The sequence below is a fragment of the Danio rerio genome, chromosome 4, assembly GCF_052040795.2.
Source record: "Danio rerio strain M-AB ecotype USA chromosome 4, GRCz13ab, whole genome shotgun sequence".
Classification (NCBI taxonomy): Eukaryota; Metazoa; Chordata; class Actinopteri; order Cypriniformes; family Danionidae; genus Danio; species Danio rerio.
In genome coordinates, this window is record NC_141024.2 from 36,076,734 (window position 1) to 36,096,932 (window position 20,199).

General features: G+C 36.0%; 1 protein-coding gene across 1 annotated transcript; it reads right to left on the reverse strand.

The window, feature by feature from the left end:
- Nucleotides 1–2,498: 2,498 nt before the first annotated feature.
- Nucleotides 2,499–18,591, reverse strand: LOC137491279 (gastrula zinc finger protein xLCGF3.1-like). Its single transcript, NM_001441713.1, has 3 exons — nucleotides 18,537–18,591; nucleotides 17,944–18,093; nucleotides 2,499–4,390 (listed from the first exon to the last, which is right to left on the reverse strand). Exons 2-3 carry the CDS (start codon nucleotides 18,026–18,028, stop codon nucleotides 3,780–3,782), a joined length of 696 nt encoding a protein of 231 aa, NP_001428642.1. The 5' UTR covers nucleotides 18,029–18,093; nucleotides 18,537–18,591; the 3' UTR covers nucleotides 2,499–3,779.
- Between the last annotated feature and the right edge of the window lie 1,608 nt (nucleotides 18,592–20,199).

The window sequence follows — 20,199 nt, forward strand, 5'->3', positions numbered from 1 at the left end:
TTAACACACTTCAACTCCATGAAGCTTTCTAGTATATTTAGAAGAGCTTGATTAGCTGGTTTAGGTGTGTTTAATTGGTGTTGAAACTAAAATATGCCGGACACCGGCCCTCGAGGACCGAGTTTGGACACCCCTGCCCTAGACCAACGAGCCACTAAAGTGTTCACATTTTACATGGCGTCAGAAGTATCAGATAGTCAGAAATTTTTCTCTAACAAATCAAGGGCACCCTAAGCGAGAATCATACCCCTAGACCAACGAGCCACTGCAAAACAGCAACTTTACATGGCGACACTATCTGCCGACAAACTGGCATTCTCAGAAAAAGGCATCTGTGTAAGCCACAACGCCCTTACAAAACAGCAGACAACTGTAGGGGCTCAACCGAAATTTGAACCTGGGATTTGTCATGGCATGAACGAGAATCATACTCCAAGACCAGCAAGCCACTTTGCAAGAATTTTTTTATGTGTCGACACTATCTGCTGACAAACTGGAAATCTTTGAAACACCTTTTTATAAAAGCCATAATTTTGAACCCAGGACCTCTCGCACCAAAAGCCTGAATCATACCCCTAGAAAAACAAGGCACTAAAATCTGAAGTTTTTACATGGCATCAGAAGCAGCAGATAGTCAGAAATCAAGTGCAGAGAATTTGTAAGATGGAGGAAGAGAGTCTGAAACAATGGTGGATAGTCTATTGGGTGAGAGAGAGCGTAGGTTTCTGCGAAAGGCAACTTGTTTTGGAGTAATTGGTGGCTCAGGAGTCCTGTGGATGTGATCCGATGTGTGTAGTGGAGTTACTAGTGTTTGATCAGTGAAGCAATGTCGAGTGTAAATAAGATCAGTAGCAGAAGTAGGTGCTCTTTTGAGGTCAAAAGAGGCAAGCAGAGTCTGGAAGTCAGTAGCTTGAGGTTTTTCAATGTGGATGTTGAAGTCACCTAGCACCAACAAGGGAGTGTCATAAACAGAAAAAGATGAGAGAAGAACATCCAGTTCATCTAAGAAGTGACCTAATGTACCTGGTTGGCGGTAGATGACAACCACATTTATGTAGAAGGAGTGGATAATGGTGGCTGCATGGAATTCAAAGGAGCTGATCTTTGCCAGTGACTATCTCTGAGTAAATTTCCATTCTTTGGAAATCAATAGTCCAGTTCCACCCCCTCTCCCTGTCTGACGAGGAGTGTGGGAGAAAGAGAAATTAGCAGAAAGAGTAGCATGTGTAGCAGTGTCCTCCGGTCTCAACCAGGTCTCAGTTAGAGCCATGAGATTATAGTCAGAATGTGTAGCTATGGAGGTAATAAAATCTGCCTTGTGAACAGCAGATTGACAATTTCAGAGGCCCACGGAGAGAGTTGTGAAATAGCAGATGCATGTATTGAACGAAGGTTGTGATAATTATGCCTGCAGCTTACCTTCCGTGCTTTGCGAGTGTTAGTAACAACAGGAATTAGTTAACACATAATAAAAGTGCAATGAAAACAATAATAAGTGCAAAGATTAAGTAAAATAAATAAATAAAGTACTCAGGTGCTTTGTCAGTGTCTTTGCTCGGTGGAGTCGCACAGGTAGAGTCAATGGTCTTTACACTCGTCGGTCTTCACACGCAGTGAGACTAGCTGCTTATATACACCCCTGAGCGCTTGCTGATAGAATTCAGCTTGACATGCCTCAAGAGTTCCAACAATACAACAACAGAAACTGAGGCGAGGGGTGCAAAACCGACCGTGATCCACACACACAAGCTCTTACAGTAACCAAGGAAACAGTGAGTAATATTTCTAGCACTACACACAAACAACTGAAAACAAGTCTAAATGTACTTACACGCTGCTGGTCTCGTTGCTAAAGTGCTTCTCCTTATATGGTTGAACAAGCCATCCTACTTCCCTTACTTACTTACATTGTCTATCCATCCATCTATTTATTCATTTTGTTTAGTAAATGTGTTATTTTTGAGGCTGACCTAATAAAAATATAATAATTTTACTGCCAGAATTTTAGGTGCAGGCTAGGACTGTCTCTGCCATTGGCAGATAACGTTGTTTTTTTTGGCTTCATAGGACATGGACTTTCAGCATGCAGTGGGACGGTTTGCTGCTGAGTGTGACATGGCAGGGAAATAAACAGCACCTCTGAGTCAGAAACCATGGTGCTTGACTGGTAAAAAGGTGGCCATCTCCAGTTTGGAGAGTCTTTACCCCAAATGGAGTACATTTATCTGCGTTTTTTTTTTCATGAAAAATGGAATGTGAGATTAAAAGATGGATCAGTGGAGGAGTAGCAGTAATGCATTTGATGTGATTGTCTGTTGTGGTGAAGTAGCTGAGATGAAAGGCAATGTTCTAAATTTACCACTCAATCTAGGTTCCTACTCACATCTATGGTCATGACTGAAAGGACAAGATCTCGGTACCAACCGGACACATTTTGCAAAGTGTTATGACCCGCTTGTTTGAGTTGCACCATAAAAGTGAGATGAGACAACAAAATAGCCTGAATGCAAATGATTTATTATAAAATGTAACTCAGAACAATCAATCAAAGCAACCAACAAATGTCTAGGCATAATAATGAAGATAAAGAACTTAGGATATAATCACAACAACACTTTAACTACATAATATAAGTAATGCAAAACAAAACCATAAAGTTAAAGAGTCAATGAGATGGCAGGTCTTGACATGTGGACTCCTGAGTAGCCACAGCGTCCAGGGGTAGCTAGCACAACAACTTTCATATACCCATTGATGAGTAATGCAGGCATCCAATCAGGATTTATCACATATTCCAATCTGGAGTCTTGGGATTATCACAGTGTATTAATATTGTAAAACTAAATACTTGTCGCTCTGCCTAAATCATCAAATATTCATCAAGTTTGTATTCTACTCAAAACAGTAAATGTAGTAAACTAGAAAAAAAATTGAATCTAAAAGTAAAGAAACTTTACTAATAAATAGATGATTTGTTTCTCATTCAGGGAGTCAGACAAAGAACATCATCGAAAACAACACTAGCTACATGAATACACTGAAGAGTAGAGTACAGATGTATCCACACCTGTACAATCACTTGCAAAGAGATTTTAAGCAGCAGAGATGCTGTTTGCCAGATGTTTATGAAACTGTTCTTCTCTCAGTTGCCATCATTGTGTTTACAGTAAACGCAAGGAGCGCAACACATTTCTACAAAATTTTCACAGAGGCACAACAAACACACAGACGCAGGGGAGAAAGACAGTGACTGTTTACATGGACATCAGTAACTGACTGTTTAATGACAGTGGAATGTTTGATATCGCACATTGTATAAGAGAAAAAAAAACTGCATTTCTCGGTAACTGAGATGCACTCAGTAAGTCAGAAAGCCATGTGCGTGTGTAGACTATCCTGTCAAAAAACGCGTTTACATGTTTACACTCAGAGAGCAGCATTTACAGCAGATCCTTCAGTCCATAATATTGTAGTGATATTAAAGTACTGACTTTAAACAATTCCTCTTCTCCCACTTGTTTTGGCAACCCAACTAGTCGTCTCTCTGTCGTCTGAACACTGTTTCAGGTAAAACAGTCTTTAAAGCTATCATACATATTAATGAAGTTGCCCCAAATACACAATAGAGCGCACTGATTGGTTTGAAAAAAGTCTTTCTCATGAATGAATGCAGTACACTCAGAGACAACATGAAATACTCCCAGGTACAGACAGACAGTCTACATGCTGGAATACACGCAAGGAAGTGTATGGGTAGAAAAGTCCAGTATGACTGCGGCTTAAGTGCATGTGAATGGTTTCTTTCCAGTGTGGATCCTCATGTGTTGATTAAGGTATGATGAGCGGCTGAAACTCTTCCCACACTGAGTGCATGTGAATGGTTTCTCTCCAGTGTGGATCCTCATGTGGTAATTAAAGTGTGATGAGCTGCTGAAACTCTTCCAACACTGAGTGCATGTGAATGATTTCTCTCCAGAGTGGATCCTCATGTGTAGATTACGGGACCACGATAAGCTGAAACTCTTCCCACACTGAGTGCATGTGAATGGTTTCTCTCCAGTGTGGATCCTCATGTGGTAATTAAAGTGTGATGAGCTGCTGAAACTCTTCCAACACTGAGTGCATGTGAATGGTTTCTCTCCAGAGTGGATCCTCATGTGTAGATTACGGGACCACGATAAGCTGAAACTCTTCCCACACTGAGTGCATGTGAATGGTTTCTCTCCATTGTGGATCCTCATGTGAATCTTAAGAATGTCTTTTCTTCCAAAACTCTTTCCACACTGAGTGCAGGTGAAACGATTCTTGTCATCAGTCTGTAAAAAAGTTTTTTCCTCAATTTTGACATGATGTTCCTCCTGTTTACTCCCCTCGTTCTCTTCAATTATTTCTAAAATAGTAAAAAAAATAAAACATTAGTTTTCATTAAGTCTTAAAGGGCACCTAGGTTACCCCTTTTTTCAGATTTAATATAAGTCTTTTGCGTCTCTAGAATTTGTATATAAAGTTTCAAATCAAAATACCCATCAGATTTTTCATTATACCTTTTACAAGATGCTGTTTTATACTGATTTCCAGCAGGGGGTGGTTTTGTCGTACTGTGCCTTTAAGCCAAGTTCTGCCCGCCAACTGTTTCTACATGCCTCCTCCCTCAGCTGCGTCAGACAACAGACAGACTTAAAGGAAGAAGGTCTCACATAGCGTTTGTGAGATACTACAGTAAGAACTAACCTTTACTAATCAGTATTGTGAAGTTGCCTTGATGAGTCACACACAATATCGTTACAAAGTTAACGCGCGCGCACACACACACACACACACACACAGATACACACGCAGGCAGGCAGGCAGACAGACAGAGCGCACTTAGCTTAGTTAAGGCTAACCTCAAGTACTGTGTGGATATCTGTTATGCTAATGTACAAAGTAAACCTGATTTAACTTCCACAAACCGGGATTGAAGCGTCTTCTTTTATAATTGTTCTGACACGCGGCTGTGCTGATGAAGTAAAGCTGAAGTAAAACGCTGTAATTAATTACACACATACTCTGTTTTAAAACACTTTAAACATGTTAAACTTACTCTTAATCACATTTGATGATGATTGCTGATCCTAGCGAACAGAACAGACCTTTTATTCCCGGTTGCTTGGCGTATGTCTGCCTGGTCTTGTTGACATAAACACGTGACTACCGGAACATGTTAATGCGCGCAGCTGTCAATCAATTCGGTGGGCGGGGGGATCGCACACCTACGTAATGGTGCGATCGATTTGAAAACAGCTCCAATTGGCCGACCCTTTTTTTGCAGTTAAATTGAAAAAAAAAGGACTGGGTGTGTTCATATCACCCCAGTATGACGGTCTATACACTATACCAACACACAGATCTGTCCAAACAGCTTAAAAAGTAGATTTTTTACCATAGGTGCTCTTTAAGTCATCCTTATTTATCTAGTGCTTTTACAATGTAAATTGTGTCAAAGCCACTTAACATAGAAGTTAAAGTAAATTTAAACTGTGTCAGTCCAGTTTTCAGAGTTTCTTACATAATTGATCATGAAAGTCATTTTGGTCATATTGATCAGACACAGATTTGAAAGCTGTAAATGGCCTCTTTTTATTCCTATATATTCACAATTACAACAAAATGTTTTTCTAAAATGTGTAAAGCAGACAGGGAATAATTGTATATTCTGTGCCTGACTGGTACACGGCAAAAACTGAAATCTAAGAAAGTAAAAAAATCTTATTTCAAGAAAATGTGTCTTGTTTTTTTGCTATTAAAGATGAATTGTCTTATAAAATACACTGTGGAGTAGACTATAAGTCTTAATTTAAGAAAACCGATCTTCTTCTGGCTAGGCAAGTAAATGTTAACTAATTTTAAGCAAGATTTTACTAGAAACAAGTAAGAGCTATAAAGCCCAAATTTGTGCACATTCAATAAGATAGTTGTGCTATTTTTAAGACTAATACACCACTAAAATTTCTAATTTTAAGAATATTAAGAAAATATTATTTTAGATTAGATTTAATTTTTCATACAATTTTGTGTGGGTGAGACTGTCTGTTTTTGAAAATTGAATAAAGAAAAATTGCTGTGAACAAACACTTGGCTTAAAAGGATTTTAATTCTTATTTCGTACTGAAAAAAAATGCAAAAGTTGTATTAACAACAAACTCATTCAACATTTGTTTTCACAGAATTTATGTAAATGCACAATCACTTATAACAGATTTCTTCCTGTCAAAATGGACAGCACTTTACAAGTATTAAAAAGTTAACCTATAAGGAATATTCTGCGTTCATTACAGGTTACCCATAATTAACAGCATTTGTTGCATAATGGTGATTATCTCAAAACATTAACTTTCACTTTTTCCGGAACAATAATATTATACGCCACACCAAACAGTGAAACACGAAATTAGAATGCGCGCGTTGAAATAAAAGAAAATAATTATGATCATTGATCCTGCCACCTTAAAGCTCTCTTAATAAATTAAGTTAAATAACGATTTTATTAAATAATTATAAAATGGTTTTATTATTACAATAATATAAATATATATATTATTTTCTGTCTAGCAGTTTATAGGCTACCTGCTCTTTCTGGGAAACTTCTACACAGCAAAGTCATTGGTGTTAAATTTCAAGTGTTGTGGTAATTCAGAGTAAAGTGTTAAAATTCTAGAGTTAGATAAAGGTAAATTAACCCTCTCGGCGTTAGAAGCTGATTTGCCTCCTTGTCACACAGAGTAACATGTATCTACCTTTGTAGAAAAAACCCTGTTTTTGAGTAACTAATCAGTGTCTCATCATATACCCTCATTCACCTGGCCCTTAAATTAGTCAATTAGTTTAGTCCACTAGACAGAGTGAATGACCACAAATAAGTGAATTCAGACACCTGCTGTTAACAAGCACAATCACTGAAGGAATAAGAAATAGAAGGAAGAAATAAAACTAGACACAGCCTCACACCAAACCAACTGAATTAAAACAGAGGATTAAACAACTCCATTAAATAATAGCATAAGCAGTTTCACTGATACAGTTTGACTTCATTTCTGTTAGAATTTTTTTTTATTAAAAATATTTAATTTGACCTCACCATCATAGAGATCAGAGGCTGCTTATTTGAGCTCTTGAAGCTTTACTCTTATATTCTAATGTTTCTCTGACTGTTATAGCAATGATTCTAAAATGCATCAGTTATAACAAGAAAGGTCAAGAGAAACAATACTGTTGATGCTTAATTGTGATTGATATAATTTCAGGTATTTACTAAGTTAATTCATAAAAAATGCAAATATATTTGTATTAAAGCTGTAAGGGACAATACTACTGGAAGTCTGCTGCTGTTCATAGAAAATTCAACAATTAGGATGCAATTAATAATTAGAGTGTCATGCACTAAACATTCACGCTCCAGCTTACTCATTATGACACACAGGCATCAAAAATCAACATATGAACCTCAACAGTGGTTGCTAAAAAAAAAAAGCTGCATAGTTCATGCCGCAATGCATGCTGGGTGCCAGCATAGTACAAAGCTCCCAGCATGCATTGCAGCATGAATAAATTATGCAGCTTTATGTTCTTACAATCTCTTTCTTTTCCTTTATTTTGTGTTGTTTTTGGGAGGTGATATTTCAGTAGAGTGTTTTTTTTACTTGATTTTTATTTTTTGTTTGTCACCATTATTGAGATTCAAAGACTAATTATTGATGTCTGTGTGTTTTTAAGTTCTGCCATAGTTCAAACATTCTCATTGTAAATATTGGTTTCATTTTATTGAAGCTTCAGTGGTTTCATTTATTTAAATTACTTATTTCTCACACATAACTAACATAGTACTGAATTAGAAAACAAGCAGGAAAGGAAGGCTATGTTATCATAAATAATCTCTTCAGACTGACACTTTAATTTTCTTTCAGCTTTCCATGCTATATATATATATATATATATATATATATATATATATATATATATATATATATATATATATATATATAAATAGTGTAATTAACACTAACTATAGCAGTCAAAATAAAAGACATTTATAGCAAGAAGTTGAAGAGGCTGACTAAAGCAGACTCTGTCCTCCATCATGGTGACTTCAAATGAACAACAGAAATTTTATTAAGAGCTTTTGTTCACATGACAGAAATCAAGTAAAAGGTCAGTAATAGGTGAAGCTCCATGATAACTTGTTTAATGTGATGAGTTTTTTTTAAAGATGTTGAAAAATAACATTTTTTATTGTGTAATTTGTTTTATTTTTATTGATTATTATTTTATTTACAGTTTTTTTTTCTCAGTTGATTTCATCTTTGGTTTTAGTTTGTGTTTTTCTGTCCTTCAGTGATTCTGCTTGTTAACAGTTGTTCATCAACAATTCTCAATCCTCCTTTAATTAGACACTTAATTGTCTCATTAACTTCATCACTGTCTGAGTGTTCAGCCCTCTGTAGTGAGGACACTAGTTAGGATTTTGCTCTGGAATTTAAGGCTTACGTGTGTTCGAATGAAAAATACAGACTATGGGATTTGTTTTTAACAGAAATATTCTGGAAACTGAATTTACGAATGTAAAATGTTGAAAACAGCAGATTACTGGCAACCAGTGCTGCCAGTATTTTGACATACATTTAACAGATATTTTACACAATAAGAGTTTGCTAATTAACACTCTGGGTGTTAAAAATTTTAACACTTTCAAAAGTGTTATTTTAACACTTATAGTGGTTCCCATATCAACACTGAGGAAGTGTTAATTTTAACTCTAAGGTTGTTAAATCTACCAAATCTAAAATTTGCAGTGTGAGTTCGATAAAAAATGCAGACTGTTGAATGTGCTTTTAACAGAAATATTCTGTAAACTGAATTCATGAATGTTAAAAACAGCAGATTACTGGCAACCACAGCTGCTGGTATTTTTCCGTAAATTCTAAAAAAAAAAAAAAAAAAAAGAAAAACAGCTAAACAGTTTTTGTGTTACCATTGTGGAGGATGATAGCGTCTCTGTTCAACTCCAAGATGAACTGAGAGTATTTGATGTTATGCTGCATCTTCTTTTGTTTAAAGGTAACTGTGTAGTTACTAATGCAGTCAAAATCTGTTTGCTACTAGCAATCACACATGAAAACATTATTGCATCTATTGCATTTTTTGCACTAAGCTATGATATTGTAAACTGAATATTATATCAGTTCATGAAATATGGTTATTTTTTGTAAATTTATACAGTTCTATAGAACTTCCATGTTTTTCACAGAAAGATTCTGGCAACCACAGCTGCTGGTATTTTTTCTGAAATTTAACAGATATTTTACACAATAAGAGTTTGCTAATTAACACTCTCTTGGTGTTGACAATGTTAACACTTTCAAAAGTGTTATTTTTAACACTTATAGTGGTTCCCATATAAACTCTGAGGGAGTGTTAATTTTAACTCCAAGGTAGTTAAATCTACTATCTAAAATTTGCTGTGTGGTCCCATTTTTATGGTTATCTTCTACATACGCAGAAATCATTTGTTTTAGGGTTCTTTTCAGTCTTTTTTGTGAGATTGGTCAGGGGGTGGTAGGCTATTTGATTTTTGTCATTTTCTGTTTGATTTTCTATTTTTAAACTTCAGAGAAAACTGCTGATGTGAACTGTGTGCCTAGGTCAGATAGAATGGAATCTGGTACTCCCCAACAAGTAAGTATTTCTTCTCTGAAGAATTTGGCTTCTGTCTGGGCAGTGGCCTCTCGCATGGGAAATAATTCCAGTGTTTCCTCTAGGATTGCACAGTAGAATCTCTGTCTGCTAGGTTCTGAAATATCTTGATTATATCTGGGTCTTTGTGTTGCTCTTCCCAGATTTCTGCAATGGAGATGGGTCAAAGTACGGTCACTTGAAAGGTGCAGAAGGGCATCCAGCTGGTTTGATGACAGACTCACTGTGCTTTTGATGAAGGGTTTACGAACCCAGTCGTACTGGTTCCAATTATGCTGCTCAGAAAAATACCTATTGAAATGTGCAGACAGAGATTGCAGATGGAGAGTGATTTCCGTTTTAGTAGTATCCCAGTTAAACAAATTTTCTGTGATAAATTCATCCAAGGTCAGGAACATGTTTAGATTTAGTAGGTTTGAACACGGCCTTGAAGGGACAAATTAAGCGAATTAAGCCTATCAAATATGTCAGACAGGTATGTAAGATCTGTGAGCTACTTAGCGTCAGTAAAATAACTCCTAAAGGAAGATCCACAATCAATCCTCAGTTCGTAATGCAATGAAAAAATACGCTGCAGGACTTTGCCTGTGGAGAGTCATTTAACCTCCTTGTGCAAAAGCAACGACTCATATTCGGACCCCATTTCTATGCACAACAAGGCAAACAGTCTTGATTTAGTGGGACAAGTCTTTATGAAATTCACAATCTGTATTGCTGTTTGAAGCACTGCGTTCAAGTCTGCAGGAAGTGTTTTTGCTGCGAGGACCTCTCTGCGAATCATACAGTGGGTGAAACAAACATGCGGAGCTACTTTATGAACCAAAGCAGCGAGTCCTTTATTTTTTCCTAACATGGATCCCGCTCCATCAGTGCACACACCGACACAATTGTCCCAACAAAGACCAAGTTCATTCAGTTGACCGCTGAGTTTTTCTAAAATATCTTTTCCTGTAAACGTCTTTTCATTGATGAGCAAAATAGAAGATCCACAAGCAATTTTCTCTCATGACTGTAGCGGACGAATACAAGTAGTTGAGATGAGTTTGACATGTCTGTCGACTCAACTAATTGTAATAAAAAATAAATCCCATTCTTTATTCTTTTAATCAGCTGACGTTTGACGTCGCATGCCATATCAGTTATACGCTGGCTTATGGTGTTATCTGGTAGTGGAATTTGTTCAATTTCACTTGCATACTTCTCTCTAAACAGTTCTACAGATGGCCTTTGCAGCTGGAGATATGAGGCTCTCTGCAAATGTATGTGGCTTTTTGGCCTTGGCAACTAAATGTGCCTTGGCAACTAAATGTGCCACCTCACTTTGAAGCAGTAAGCGCTTTTACTTGCAGCGTGGTTTGACTAGTCATCATTTGTTTTTGTCCTCTTAATGCTGATTCTTTACATCGAAAAAATTCGACTGACTTATCTTTTAACATCGGATGTTTCTTCTGTAAGTGACGCACCAGTTTCACAGGTTTTAAACTGTCATTTGCAAGGACCTCTGAACACACAACACATTGTGGATATGGTTTGTTATTAATCGTATTGTATGTACTGTTCATCATACTTCCGTTGCTTTGATGCACACAGGCCTTTGGTTTTTGTAATGAGCGTTAAACCTCTCTGTGTGGAGATCCCCGTTGACGCGGAGGGTTGGTCATCTGTTTGCTTTAATGCTTCAGAAGGGCACTCGTCATCTTTTTTGTCAGACGGTTTACCGGTGTTAACTTCACCGTCTTTAATTTTAAAAGGCCACAGGTCCATTTTTTGTATATGTTTTACGTGATCGCATTAACTACAAAAGGTGCCTCGTGCCTGATAGTTAGCTGCGGGACTAATCAGATTGACTCTTGTGAACATAAAAAAAACGTCATAATTTACTCGAGTGCACACCTCAGTTTCTCGATCCCCCCTTAACAGGCGCTGGCGCCCCACATTTTGAAAACCCCTGGCCTATAGTATGGCTAAACAAATTATAAATATTAATAAATTCCTCCTGTCCTTGCGCCTTGTGTTGTGTCAAAACTGCACCTAATCCGGAATCACTGGCATCGGTGTAAACCACAAAGGGGAGTCGGAGAACAGGATGTCCAAGGATGGGAGGCGAGGTGAGACAAGTCTTTAATTTCTTCAGTGCTTGTTGACATTGAGGTGTCCATTGAAAAATTCACCCTTTTTTCTTCAATGAGTTCATGGGCTCTGCAATTTGAGAAAGGTTTGGCACAAACATATGGTACCACCCTGCCAATCCAAGGAGTTAATGTCTTTGATTTTTTTTTGGAACCGGGTAGGATGTTATCGCTTCTACTTTAATGGAATCAGCAGGAATGGCCTGTGTGTTCACCACATGTCAAAGAAATGATAATTTATGTTGGCAGAATTTACTTTTCTTCAAGTTAATGATCAGACCAGCTTTGTGTAACCAGGTGAAGATCTTTGAAGTGTTGGGTGACTGAGGGTGAGTATATGATGTCGTCATCAAAATACACAAAACACATTTTTCCCAGCAACTCTGCTAGGACAGACTCCATTAATTGCTGAAATGTTGCTGGGGCATTTTAAAGTTTTTAAATCCAAAAGTCTTGGATTCACTTCCAGGCTCCATAGTTACCTGCCAGTACCAACTGTTGAGATCAATGGTGGAGAAGATGACAGCACCAGAGAGGGATTCCAGTATCTCTGTGATGTTAGGTAGGGGTAGGCATCTCTTTCTGTGATAGCGTTCACTTTACGATAGTCCACACACAACCTCATACTGCTATCTTTTTTGGGGACAAGGACAATGCGTGAGGCCCACGCTATTTGTGTAGGTTCTGTGAGGCCATTCATTAGCATTTCTTTGACTTGCTCTTTCACAATCTCTTGCTTCTCTGGTTTTAAACGGTATGGACGTTGTCTGATCAGCACAGGGTAGTCAGTATACAAGCAGTGCTGTAGAACAGTTGTTCTTCCAAGCTGGGAGGTACATACTTGTGGATTCTGCAGAAGTAGATGATGTAACTGGCAATTTTCTTCTGGATGCAGGTGAGATTGATCAACTGATGCTTTTATTATTGTCTTGTCATCCCTATTATCTGGTAACTAGAATAGACTTTGTGGTGGGGGATTCGAGGTGAACAACAAAAGAGCTTGGCTTGAGTTTTTTCTGTGCACTTTTTTTTTCTGGTGCAGGTATGTTTTTTTCTGGAATGCTGGCCTGCCCAGGCTGAAAAGGATACACTTGGTTTCAGGTTGATGTGCAGGTTTAATTTTCACCAGCCACATTGATCTGTAGCCCACTGGTAAATATATAATCCAATCCTAGGATCACTAAATAAGTGAGAGCTGTGGAAGTGAGGATAGCAAATGGAATAGGAAAAAAACATATTGTAAAGAATGACATTTGTTTTTGCCCATCCTAAAGGTATGCCGGTCTCACCATTAGCAAAGTAGAGGAGACCATGGGGCCATTGATGAAGAACATCAAGGGAAGCAAGTGCTGACCTCAAATGTTGGTGAAGTAGGGTATAGCTGGCTCCAGTGTCGATTATGGCTTTTCCAGACCAAGCTCCAAGGGTGCTTGATACAATTAGCTGTTGTGGTATGAACTCATGGGTAGGAGGATGACTTGGTTTTGCTGTAATTGTGGAGTTGGAGTTGTAACAGAGATGCTGTTGTGAGAAGGTGCAGGCCTTTGATGCTGTGTGGGTATATTTTATCTCCTTCAGCAGTGGTTCTCAATATACCAATATAAAATATACCAGGATTTTGAAGCGATGATTTGACTGACATTAAAAGTGACCAATCACAGTCAACCTTGTCTAGTTTTGCGTTGAACGTAAGGGCGGGACAAAGGCCTTTCTATGTTACAGTGGCAGAAAACAACAACCTAAAAACAAATGCATTATTGAAATAATGCTTTTTGGGTGTTTTTACTATAGAGATGTCTATGTTATTCACAAGAGTAATTAAGCCGCGGACATCCTGCCATTTTGAATTCTCTTCGACGGAGTTTACTCGCCTCTAACCTATCACTCTTCTGAAGCCTAGTTTAATACAATCTGAGAGCATACTCACACTATGTACAGTTGCTTTGAACTAGGCCAAAGCACGCTTGTCCTCCATTCAGGCCAGGGCACGCTTACAATATCGATGATGCACTGTTCAGTAGAGAAGTGCTCTCGCTCAGCACAGTGGAGACTTCTCTAGTTATGTTGTTTTAGTCGTTTGGGATGCAGTGTCACACAATCAAATATTTTGCCGAACAGATCCGCCAATTTTGACGCTCATAAACAGTCATAAAGTCCTCGTGCTGCAGGAATTAGGAGGTTTGCAAAAGGCACAGCTGTGGTGCATTGAGGAGTTTGCATCTTTAATAAACTACAACAGTTTGCATTCATTGAACGGTAAGAATGATTAATAAATGCATATGAAATAGTCCCTTAAAAGAAACGTCTTGCTTTCAGTTTCTGGCTTAGGCGCGTTTTGCACTCACACAGAAGCGTACCACGCCAAAGCCCAAGTGAACTGTGCCTGAGCCCGATTCAGCGCACTCACACTTCTCAAACAATCAGGCAAACAGGCCTGGGCACGGTTTGGATAGCATAGTGTGAGTAGGCTCTAAGAGTGTCGGCGCGAGCTGCAGGTAATGCGCAATTATTCATTTCTGCAAATGTCGCAAGTGCTTTATTTTAACACGAGAGTGCAGTCATGTAGTTAATTTCGCCAAAACTAGATATCCGAGCCCTTAAATAGGCTTTTTCAAATGAACTGCAAGTCCTCTCATGATCTCATCATCGCGTGTGTGTGCTCAGACTATATACAATTGTGATCTCTCAGAAGTAGAAATTATTTATCTTTGCTCCTTGACTAAACTTAGTCAAAAACTATCAAGTATTCAGAATTAGATTGATGCATGACCGGTGACAATGCTAACGCACTTACTTGGCTGTATTGTGATGTGAAACTTAGCCTACCATAACTTTTAGCAAAGGTGGAACTTTTTATTTCTTTACGGCAAAAGAATTATGCTAGAAATGTTTCTGGATGAGGTATTTATGTGATTTATACATAATAGAGGTGTTCTGATCTGTCTTAAAGCATCACAAAATTGTACAGTCAATACTGGTCAAAGCAATCTGTTACATTTATCAAAATAAACATTATTAAAGCACTGCCTTGAGAAATGTAGTGTTGTCAGAAACCAAGTAATTTGTTTTTCTTATTTTATTACTGACAGTGTTCTTGTCTTTTTTGTAAAATTATTTCAGTTTAGGATCAAACGTAAAATAAAATATTGTATAGACAACAAGCAATTAAGAAAAACAGTGTAAAATATGTAAATAAAACCCCAAGTTTAAATCTTTTCATCATACACTTTAAACATTTAAAAGCTTGAAAGTATTGTTTAAAAATTAACAAAAAGTGTCTCTATGGCCTTAAAAGTATGTGGTAGTTTTGCCAGTGCTATTAAAAATGATTCATTGTCGTGTACAGAAAAAATAGTCCATACTTTGTTAATGCAAATACCTATATGTAGCCTATGATTTAAACAATTAAACAATTTAAATAATTGTATAATTAAAAAAGGGCCATAATGAAAAACATGTTTTTTTTTCAAAAGTAATTGACTAGTACTCAAAGTAGTTTTTTAGAGAGTAATTTGTAAAATATTAGTATCATTTACTAAAACTCGTATTATTTTTGCAGTGTATTATAACTTGAGTACAAATATTCTGTTCTCTTTTTATCTGTGAGATAACATCAACAAATAAACAAAAAAATGCACAAGCACATTTAGTAAAGGTGTATTATATTATAAATAAATGATTGATTAATTGTTATATTATTATTAATAAATGGTTTTTATTTGTATAAATCAATAGACAGTTCATATGCAGTATTTTTATGAATTGCTGAAAAAACATTGCAGGTGTTCAATACATTGCATGTCAGTCTTGGCTTATTATATTAACGCTGTTTTTAGGATCTAAAAATGTATTCTTTAAAAAGCAAAAAGATTCCAATGGCGACACCTGCTGGTACGTGAAGAATATGGTCAATACTGACGAACTTTACACTCAAATGTTTGCATATCATCAGCATGCTGTAATCCATTTCCTAAGCAGCAAAAGTCTTTTTTAGACTAGTTTGTTGGCCAGCTGTAGTCAGTGCAATGCTAAACGTTATTGTTTCACTTTAATTTGTTTTGTCTCACGTCGTCCCACAACAACATCATATAGTTTAGAACACTGTACAATGTTTTATAATAATTAATTATTTTGGTGTCCATTTCATTCAGCAGATTTAAAATTAGGGGCATCCACGTTTTTTTGACATACTGTAAATCAGGGTTTCTACAGGTGTCACCAAGTTAAATGTAAGACTTTTTAAGATCATTATGAATGAAATTTTAGACTAAGGAATTTTTCAATTGGCCCAGATGAAAAAGATTTTTATTTGTCCAAACAAAAAATATTTTAATATAAAATATTTAATAATACAATAATAAATCAATAATAATAATAACATTAAACTATTTTATCTCTACTTGGATCCACACACTTTTTTCCCCAAAATAAACTTTCTATAAAATAAAAAAAACAACAAATTAACAAATGTTTTAAAAACTATATTAAACTAAATCTATGCACAACAATCTGTCCAGGTCGATATCCTCAGCAGTCCTTATCATTATGATAAACAGAGTTAAAATGTCTTGTTGGTGATTGTATGGGTTTTGGCCAGATTGGGTAACAAAACATGAACAAAGGAAAATGAAGACTTGTTTAAAAAGATTTAAGACCTACAACACAATATTTCAGTAAATTTAAGACTTTTTAAGGCCTAAATGTTTGATTTTGGAATTTAAGACATTTTAATACACAGCGGAAACCCCGTTTAAACACAATAGCCCAGGTAATTAGTAGTTATTATTATAATGTAGTTCAAACTAAGATACTATCTGTGAGAACTATTAACAACTACAAAAACAAGTTTAAACCCATAAAGAAGTTGATAAAAAAAGGGAATTGTGATCAACGTGACACATGCAAATGGAAAGTACTAAGCCAACACCATTACTGTAATAGCAGATATCTTCTATGAGAATACTGTAGGTCAAATATTCTCAACTCAGTTAAACTTTTTTAGTTTTTTGTTTTTATTTATTTTATATAGCGCCAGTGCTCAAGGACGCTTTACAAACAAAGAGAACAAGAAAAGCAATAACCTTAAGAAGGTAGTGAAAATAGGAGACGAATAATACATAACAAGTCTGACATAAATAAGAACAAGTGATGAAACTCATTCTTTCTTTCAATAGCCCCTTTCACACATACAGACCTTTCCGGAAAATTACCGGCAATTTTCCGGAAAGGTTGTATGTGTGAACAGGTCCTTTTTGAAAATACCGGTAAATTCGTTCTGGCTATTTTCCGGAAAGAGAAGTTGTAACATTACCGGCAATTTGCCGGAATGCTGCGCTGTGTGAACGCAGAAGGAAGATTTCCGGAATAAGCTCGTGCACGTCTAGAACGTGCTGACGTGAGACGTCTGCTTTAGCCAATCACAACAGTCAGACGCATTTACGTCCGCGCGGTTTGTGAGAATAAAAGCCTTTGAATATTTTTCCAGACACATTTAGCTGCTAGAAGTTAGTCAGATCACGTTTATATGTTCTTCTTAATGCCAACTGTGCAAATAGTCATCGATAAGATGCTTATGATAAGCCGTTGTTTGTTTACCTTCAAGCTTTGCGTGTGCCCATGAAACAGCCTGTGAGCGTCAGCACACGCACATATTATGAACATCTCGACATGCGAATATGATCCTGTGAAAGTTGTTTACAATATTGATCATCAAAAGAGTTTGTAATTTAGTCAAATGTTTACAAATACAAGCGCAGCCGTTTAAAGCTCATTTGTGGTGAATGATGTCAGAATTTACCGGTATTTTGGAATGGATGTGTGAATGCTCTTTTCCGGAAAATTTCCGTAACGTCCTCGCCTGTGTGAACAGCGCTTTTTTGAATATACCGGTAAAGTCGTTCCGGAAATTTTCCGGATATTTACCGGTATCACTGTGTGAAAGGGGCTATTGAGTGCTTATGTGCGTTTAGGAGAACTAGGCAGCGCACTCAGGGCTGCAAGATGGATTCAATTAGTATTCTTATTATTAAAATATATCTGAATGAGGATTAAATGACTGAGTTGGTCTTTAAGAATGTAAACCAACCTGTTTGTTCCTGCAGATCTTCCTGTTTGACTGTGAATGTTTCTTCAATCTTCAAATCTTCACTCTCCTCTTTAATAAACGCCATCTTTATAACAGTGTGGAGATCAGTCGCTTCAGCAGGAGTTTTTCTCTGCGTTTGGACACTTTATCCTGTTTAAAATAAAAATTAAAAAAAACATTAAAAATGTCCTGTTTAAATTAATTAAAACAATGAACAGAAACAAAATAACTTCTCTTCAATACTTGCTTTAACAGTTTCATATGAGAGTCATTACCAAAAATAAAGCAGGTAAGTCTGTGCAAGACACAATGAGGTGATTAAAACTAGTACTCCACTTCTTATATATAGTGATTTATCCTTAGAATGGAATGACAATATGCTTTTTAATAAATTAAACCTTAATTAAAACACTTATTACTGACATTTCTGTTGCTTTATTCAAACAATAGCCCTAATTACTGTGAGTAAATTGTACTTCGTTGTAAAACGGGTAAAAATAATGTCAACAGCAGGTTCCTAATTTAGCATCGGATGAAAACCCTGAAACTTTATTCAATCGCTTTATATTTATGTAAAGGTTTTAAAAACAAACCTTTCTCCAGCTGAATCAAGTGCAAGAGCGGCGCAGCCTAATGACGTCACACGCCACGCCAAAATAAAAGTCTTTTGTTTTTAGTTTTTTGCCACTTACTGTTGCAGTCATGACTTGTTCAAACATTTCTCTCCCTAGTTTTCTACTTTACACTTGCTCTCTCTCTCTCTCTCTCTCTCTCAAACACACACACAATCACACAGATGTTCAGTATTTGAAGTTGATCAAAACCCTTTGAGACATCAAAATAAAAATAAAATAAAGTTTAAGATTTTTTAATTTAACCACATAGTTGTTGTATTATTTAGACATTAGACTGTAAGAAATGAATGTTGGTCAAGCTCCTGCACTTTTTTTTACAATTAATCTACTAACAAAAACAGCAAACAAACCTCAAATTGTGTCAACACTGTCAAGGACAAATTCAAAGTATATCTTCATTTCAGTGTGATTAATAAATGTGTATTTTCAGAAAGGTAATGTGTCCCTTTACAAACCCAACTTTATAGATTATATATTAAAAAAAACTATTCGTAATAATGAAATATTGGACAAAACATTGATTTCCAGATAAAATATGCAATCGTTGCACATTATTTTTTAAATAAAAATCCAAGATTTAAAATATTTAGTCAAACTTTCAAACATTATTAACTGGCCCTTATTGGTTACTTAAGACATCATACAAGATGTTTTGCTGAGGTTATAAATAATTTGTTCATTTTCATTAAATTTTTACATACGTTGTCGTGTGACATTCAGCAACTGTGAGACGGCGTTCTGACTACTTGTTTTAATATTTTTTTGTGGCAGTTTATCAATACTGCCTAGAATACAGGATACATCAGTAATTCTATTAATATTAAACATTGTTCATTTATTTTTCCTTTTTAATTTAACAACTGCATGTGTAAACTTGCAGCTGTTAAAAATTTTAAAAAATGATCAAACTTTTTATTATATATTTCACAACATTTAATACATACAGTGCACATCTAATATTATAAGCAAACAGTATAAAACAAAGTATAGACTTTATTACACACACACACACACACACACATATATATATATATATATATACATATATATATATATATATATATATATATATATATATATATATATATATATATATATATATATATATATATATATATATCAGAGCTTGACACAACAGGACTACACAGGGAATGACTTATTGAAGCTTCAGGCATAAAATCAACAGTGAGTAATTATGTAGCCTACTTTATTTTAATTCTTTAATAATCTATCATATACTAAAATTACATACAATTAAATGAATTTAGAGAGACAGGGAAAGCTGGTTTGAGTTAACAGAAGTCAGAGTTAGTATCTGAATACTTACTTAAATTATGAGAAGAGAAAGAAGAAGAGGTCTTGTAGTTGTGGCATTACTCGCTGTAAAATGGACTGTTACACTTAGTGTTATTTCAATAACAGCTGTACAAAATAATAAAGACATTTTTCATTAACATGATCTATTTTCCACACTATGGACATACTGTGTTCTGAATAACATAACTGCATTTAATATAATAGTAAATAGAGTAGAATTCTCCTCACCTCATCTAATTCTTCTTTCCATAGATCAGGAATTACTGCAACACTGTGATCTGAGGTGACTTTACCAACCATAAAC